The sequence below is a fragment of the Gnatocerus cornutus genome, chromosome 8 (genome assembly GCF_029298725.1).
Source record: "Gnatocerus cornutus isolate USDA-ARS CGAHR chromosome 8, icGnaCorn1.1, whole genome shotgun sequence".
In the NCBI taxonomy this organism is placed as follows: Eukaryota; Metazoa; Arthropoda; class Insecta; order Coleoptera; family Tenebrionidae; genus Gnatocerus; species Gnatocerus cornutus.
The window spans coordinates 14,819,939-14,825,938 of NC_142240.1; the positions used below are offsets into that span (position 1 = coordinate 14,819,939).

Genomic DNA, 6,000 nt, shown 5'->3' on the forward strand with positions numbered 1-6,000 from the left:
TGAGACGTTATTAACTTCTTGAAACGAAATTACAGCAAGCACAAGTTCTATCATTAGTAGAAATTTCGCAGTCGTTAAATGACAAATTGGGCAATTAAGCTCGGCAACTATTCAAGTTCGAAGTTGAAAACATTCAGATTTTCTCCAATAAAAATTAAATCTAACTTTTCCATTTCTATTCATTTGAGCAGGAGTTCTTTCAAGTTCCAAGCGCATTAAGTTTAATTATTCCCACGTTAGACCTAGTCCACTAAATGCGAATTCTTGCACAGGAAATGAACTTATTAGTCGAGATTGCATTTGAATTGGTTATAACGTTCTTTCTTGTGGGAAAACCATTTGTTATGTTGTCGGGAAAATTATCGTCGAATTAGGCCCACGAAAATCTAGTGACTAGGGAAAAAAGGGCGTCAGGATTGGTCGTACGTATACTGTCGTAAAGACAAATGATTGCCAAATAAAAGAAAATAAAACCAGTGAACTAGAAACGAATGGAATTAGAGATAAAGGAAAAAAGATCCAGGGAAACAAAAGGAATAAGATGTGTGAGCAAATAAATCGGGCCATTATTTAGGGAAATAGATACGTTTGCAAACGACATCCTATTTCTGTTGTAAGATAACTTCCTCCCTGTATCAAATAAATTACGCAAAGTCAGCTGTTGAGAATTCCGACAGGCTGCTGTGACCTTTACTATTTATCAACGATTGACTAAACAAATGAGTGTGGTGCCACCAAGGACAATGCCGGCACAAATAAATCATAGTCAATCATTTTCACTCACCATTATCTAATTAAATTCAAATGAATACCCACACTTGACAAATGTAGGTCAAATATAACCTAGAACATGATTCTGCGGCTCCTGTTCCGCATTGACCAACAAAATCAATCTGTGGGATTCACACAACAACAACAATTTAATCCAATTTAAAAGTGCCGCATCTTTGACAGCTGATACCATAAACAATGTTAAATTTTAATTGAACAACTTACCTATAATGAGCGTTTTTCTTAAAGAAATTAAAATTTGAACGTTCAAATAGCATCGAAAACAGTCAACACAACACAAATTTAAGACACAAACACTATTTCACATTGTAACTAGTTTAAAATTTCAGAAATCTTTGGAAAACTTTACACCACCCTGCACACAGACTTCCATGCTGATTTTCAAACTAAAATACGCGCATGCGCCAACAATCAGCTGCGATAGATTTAGGGATATTTTCAACGAACTTCCTCCATACCACTTAATAACCATACAGGTTCAGTTTCATGAATATTGAATTGCATAACCAGTAAAGTGCCTAAAAACATAGAGCACAAAAAAGTGACAAAAAAACAAGACACATTCTCTTTAAAATTGTATTTGAACCATCACAGAGCTGCAGCTCTTTAGTTACACTTCAAGAAACAAGAGTTAACGCTACAAAAAGTAAGTTATATAACTAACTCTAAAATATAAATCAGATTTAAAAAAAACTTACACCTAAGTTAAAAGCCTAGTCAAGATTACAGTTGCTCAAAAAACCGAAAGCCGCGTCCCCGCTTTCAATATTTTTGACAAATGTGTTCCCAAAGGTCTATGGCATTTATGACTTAAAAAATACCACTGGTCTCACAAAATCTCAAGGGTTGGAACACATTAAAATTGGAAAACCCCTTTCAGTATCAGTCTTCTGTTCACTGGAAGAGCTCCCAGTTTACAAATTATCCAAGTCCATATTGTTCATATCACTTTCACCTAGTCTATTATGATCAGGAGTTGCTTCTTCATTATTATTACCATTGTCTACATCATCTGCAGGTAGTAAGCGTCGTGGTGGCGTCCACAGAACCAAGGCTGTACAAGGGCGTTGAATTTTAGACAGTAAAGATTGGGGTAGAATTGTGTCACTCTGGAGCTTCCTCATCTCCTCACACATGTATAAACGTCGCGTCCTATCACCTTCCGTCTCTTTAGAAGAAGTAGCAGTTTCTGAACTAATATGAAGTCGGGACATGTGCTCTGCCATTTTTTCTTCAGTGATATGTTGCTTGCATGCCTGCAACCTAAATACATTATTAATAAACGTCGTCATTGAGAGCCTCCATACTTACGGTGGAGATTCCGTCTTTCTTTTACATCGCATGGCTGATATGGACCCACTTCTGAATGCATTTTCGACTCCACTAGGCCTTGAAATCGTCGGAAAAGGAAACTGCGCTGGCAGCGGTGTCTGAGTCGTACAAAATGAAAAATTTCCTAATCCTAATTGAGATGGTTGATAGTTTAACGATGGATTGAACTGTCCAGGGGGTAGTAAATGCGGCGTGGGGGCTGTTTCCACGGGTATTCGACTCCAGTCAATTGGTTGAACATTAAATGAAGGATAGGGTTCAAACCCAAAAACTGACGGCCGGGCTTCCTGAGTGGGGTCTCCCGTCATGTTATTCATACATGCAAGAACTTTACCGGCTTTAACAATAGGACACAATTTGAAAATCGCAAGAAACACTTGGAGATAATTGTTTATTTTTTTATTGCGCAAACGACCACAATGCCGCGAATGTGGAGCAACAAAACTAACATCAGCTGTTTGACGTTTATGCACCTCCGGCCGGTCAAGAAATTTTCTAGAATCTTCGGGAAATTGGGTGGGAGTCCGAAATAAAAATCACAAATCAAAACTTTAAAAAAATATTACAAAGTTTAAAATAAAAGAGCGGACTTAAGTTAATGCAGTTGTAGTTCTTATTTTAAATTTTACACTAAATTTGAATTAAAATTAAGATAAAAGTTTAGTACTTTCGTGTTAGTTTAAGTTGGTATTAATCTAGTTTCTTTTCCAAGTGCGACCGGTTGCCTACCGCAGCTAACCTCTCTCTCTTGTAAATCTGACACACAACGGCAACCCGCGTTCAAGATGTCGTAAGTAAAATTCGCTTAAATTTCAATCATCTACTTCTTTTTCAATCAATTTAAATCAGGCTTGAGTTACATTTTTTACGATTAATAAATACATCCAAGTATTTTGTTGAAATTGTTGATTTTATTAATTTTTGCAGGTCCAAAGTCTCGCGTGACACGCTCTATGAGTGCGTCAATGGGGTCCTGGAGAACTCCAAGACCAAAAAACGGAAATTCCTTGAAACCGTGGAAATCCAAATTGGATTGAAGAATTATGACCCCCAAAAGGACAAGCGTTTCAGCGGCACCGTCAAGTACGTAAACCTGACATGAACTGGTTAAAGCCCAGCGGTGCAATGGTTCATTCAGGAAGCTGGAGCTTCTCTAGCGGACCTGCACCCAGGGTCTTAAAATAACTGGGGAGATAATTGTCTCTCAGACATTATCGCCCAATAAATTATATTAATTTTTGGTTAAGGATCCACGTGGTGAGTCCCTTCATCCACCACCCTATTCTTGTTTTTTATGATTTTTGATACTTATTGGTGAAATTCACAGGTTGAAGCACATTCCCAGACCTAAAATGCAGGTCTGCATGTTGGGAGATCAGCAGCATTGTGATGAAGCTAAAGCTAATAATGTCCCATACATGGACGTGGAAGCGCTGAAGAAGTTGAACAAGAACAAGAAGCTTGTCAAAAAACTAGCAAAGAAATACGACGCTTTCCTGGCCTCTGAGGCTCTCATCAAACAAATTCCTCGTCTTCTGGGTCCTGGTTTGAACAAGGCTGGCAAATTTCCCGGGTTGTTGTCACATCAAGAATCTATGACCCAAAAAATCGACGAAGTCAAGGCTACAATCAAATTCCAGATGAAGAAGGTGAGACTTGTTTCAGTTATTAATCGCATTATTAAGCCAACAAGTTAGCATAATTTGTTGTTAAGTTGTACGGAATAATGGTGCTAAAGAAACTGCAATTATAACTACCATTCTTACACATGTAATTGTGGCTTTAAAATTGCATACATTCTCAACTTAACTTTGAACAATTTTTAATTGCTTTGTTTGTTTAGGTATTGTGCTTGTCTGTGGCTGTAGGACACGTGGACATGACTGCTGATGAATTGGTTCAAAACGTCCATCTGTCAATCAACTTCTTGGTGTCTTTGTTGAAGAAACATTGGCAAAATGTTAGGTCTCTTCATGTGAAGTCTTCAATGGGGCCTCCACAAAGATTGTATTAAAATACCTTGTATTTTACATGTTGACATACTTTGTATGAAATAAAAAAAAAACTTATTCCATTTTTTCATTTTGAAATGGTGCAGAAAGTTAAAAAAAATAGTTTATAAAGGTAAGTTTGCAAAAACAAATTAATTTAGAAGATTTTATTTATTTCCTGTTAAAACTGCTCTTATATAAATAAATTATCAATTAGTAACAAATCATGAAATTAAATTAAATTTGTAATTGCAATGTAAAAGTTGAAAATTGACCCGGCGCATCCACCATTTTTATTACTAAAATTATTTGCTTTTAAAATTTTCTCGTCAAATCGAATTTTTACTAATGCAGGCAATAATTTTTTAAGACTTTCAATTAAAATGAGTTTTCTAAATAAATATTTCGTGAATTGAGACGATCCCGTGTTTTTAATTATTTTTGAGTTTTCTATGAAATATCTTTTAATAAATTTCGATTATCTATGTTATTTTGTTTTCCGTTTAATCGTGATTCAACTCTGAATGAAATGTAAAGGCAAGGGAATAAATGAAAAATAAAATCCATCGACATATTTTCTTATTTTACCAGTTTGTTTTGTTGTTTTTTAGGGTGCTCTTGAGCTAATTTTGCATGATCTGGATTGCCCGCTTTACTCTCCAAATCCAACCCAGAAAACAGCCAGAATGTGCGAAAAATTGTCGTTTAGCATCGAAACTACTACCAATAATCAGCACCATTAGCAGATTTCTCAACTTAAAAACGCTGTATAAAATTGAGTTCTTGTTCTACACCCGAATGAATGTTGTTATTTTCCTCAGAAAAACGTTAATTTGTTGTAAAAATAGTTGTAAACCTCCAGATAATGTTAAAAACTCGTAAATCTTCAAAATTTGTCGGAATGCCGACTATTAGTAGTTTCTCCCTAATTACAGATCAGTAAAATAAGATTCTAGTGAAATGTACGAAGAATGAAAATTCGACTGTAACTTGTAATGACTGTATTATTGGTTGCCTACATCGGACGCACAATTATTTTTTTACAGGCTAATAGCATTAGTTATATTATTCACCATTAATTTGTTCCTTTCTAACATCTCATTCTTATCAACTAAGAAATAGTTTAAGAGAAATAAGATATAAAAAAAAGTATACGGTAACACCAAAATTTTTGAACGTCATTTTTTTAGACTTTAAAATATTAAAGTAAAGTTTGAAATTTGAACTATCCGCAAATTCTTATCAAGTGTAGGAACAAAGTTGAATAATCATTTGCCAATTATTTATTTAATTAAAAAAATAACCACTCATTTAATTAAAGGTGGCAACGCCGCGCCGCTCGTGATGTCATTTTTGCGCAAAGTGATTGGCTAATAAAATTGACACGACGCTACCGCCCCTCCATTACTTTACGCGGTAAAGACGCATTTTTTACAAGGTGCTTACATGATCGGTGGTGCATTACAAGCTTTTTTAATTAATTAAATAATTAAACAAAATCTTCAGATTCATGAATTGGTTCATGAAGAGAGTGAATAAAACGCAAATAGAAGACAAATGGAATGAGATGGCCATGGATTTAGAAATTGCAAAGATTTTTTACAATAGAGTGCCCTATGACAAAAAATGGCTGCTTGAGGTAAGAAAAGTTAATTAAATTCATTTTTAACAGTAAAACCAACCCTGAGAGTGTTTTTCGTCTGTTTATTAATTAACAATTGCTCGTGCTTGCGCTTTTTCGGAGAAATGATAAACGCCGTCTGAAATTTCATGTTTGTTTTTCGAAGTGAAATCAATTGTTTACACTTGTATTTCGTAAAAAACTTCATATTTTAATAAATTCGTTGTGAAACAATGATTGATTTCCTGGAATTGAGTGCTCATC

The 6,000-nt window shown here is 35.1% G+C and overlaps 3 protein-coding genes across 9 annotated transcripts in view; 1 reads left to right on the top strand and 2 right to left on the bottom strand.

Moving 5' to 3' along the window:
* The window catches only part of LOC148170194 (uncharacterized protein CG43867), a 101,434-nt gene extending 100,255 nt beyond the window's left edge, over nt 1–1,179 (bottom strand). For all 6 annotated transcript variants that reach the window (XM_088044318.1, XM_088044316.1, XM_088044320.1 and 3 more), the window contains exon 1: nt 997–1,179. The gene's annotated coding sequence lies outside the window, so the exon portion shown is untranslated. The remainder of the gene's footprint in view (nt 1–996) is intronic.
* Nucleotides 1,180–1,352: 173 nt separating this feature from the next.
* Nucleotides 1,353–4,192, top strand: RpL10Ab (ribosomal protein L10Ab). Of its 2 annotated transcripts, XM_088044367.1 has the most exons (5): nt 1,353–1,438; nt 2,837–2,914; nt 3,052–3,207; nt 3,452–3,773; nt 3,968–4,192. In XM_088044367.1, exons 2-5 carry the CDS (start codon nt 2,910–2,912, stop codon nt 4,136–4,138), a joined length of 654 nt encoding a protein of 217 aa, XP_087900493.1. In that variant the 5' UTR covers nt 1,353–1,438; nt 2,837–2,909; the 3' UTR covers nt 4,139–4,192. The 2 variants fall into 2 exon arrangements, with proteins under 2 accessions (XP_087900493.1, XP_087900492.1); XM_088044366.1 differs by lacking the exon at nt 1,353–1,438 and having other exon boundaries at nt 2,813–2,914.
* Nucleotides 1,355–2,594, bottom strand: LOC148170211 (uncharacterized). Its single transcript, XM_088044364.1, has 2 exons — nt 2,104–2,594; nt 1,355–2,055 (listed from the first exon to the last, which is right to left on the bottom strand). Exons 1-2 carry the CDS (start codon nt 2,439–2,441, stop codon nt 1,707–1,709), a joined length of 687 nt encoding a protein of 228 aa, XP_087900490.1. The 5' UTR covers nt 2,442–2,594; the 3' UTR covers nt 1,355–1,706.
* Nucleotides 4,193–6,000: the final 1,808 nt, after the last annotated feature.

Coding starts and splice junctions, on each gene's coding strand:
- LOC148170211 (XM_088044364.1), bottom strand. CDS start 2,441: ATGAATAACATGACGGGAGACCCCACTCAGGAAGCCCGGCCGTCAGTT. Junction 2,056..2,103: donor AGAAAGACGGAATCTCCACC/GTAAGTATGGAG, acceptor TAATGTATTTAG/GTTGCAGGCATGCAAGCAAC.
- RpL10Ab (XM_088044367.1), top strand. Junction 3,208..3,451: donor CGTTTCAGCGGCACCGTCAA/GTACGTAAACCT, acceptor TGAAATTCACAG/GTTGAAGCACATTCCCAGAC. Junction 3,774..3,967: donor TCAAATTCCAGATGAAGAAG/GTGAGACTTGTT, acceptor TTGTTTGTTTAG/GTATTGTGCTTGTCTGTGGC.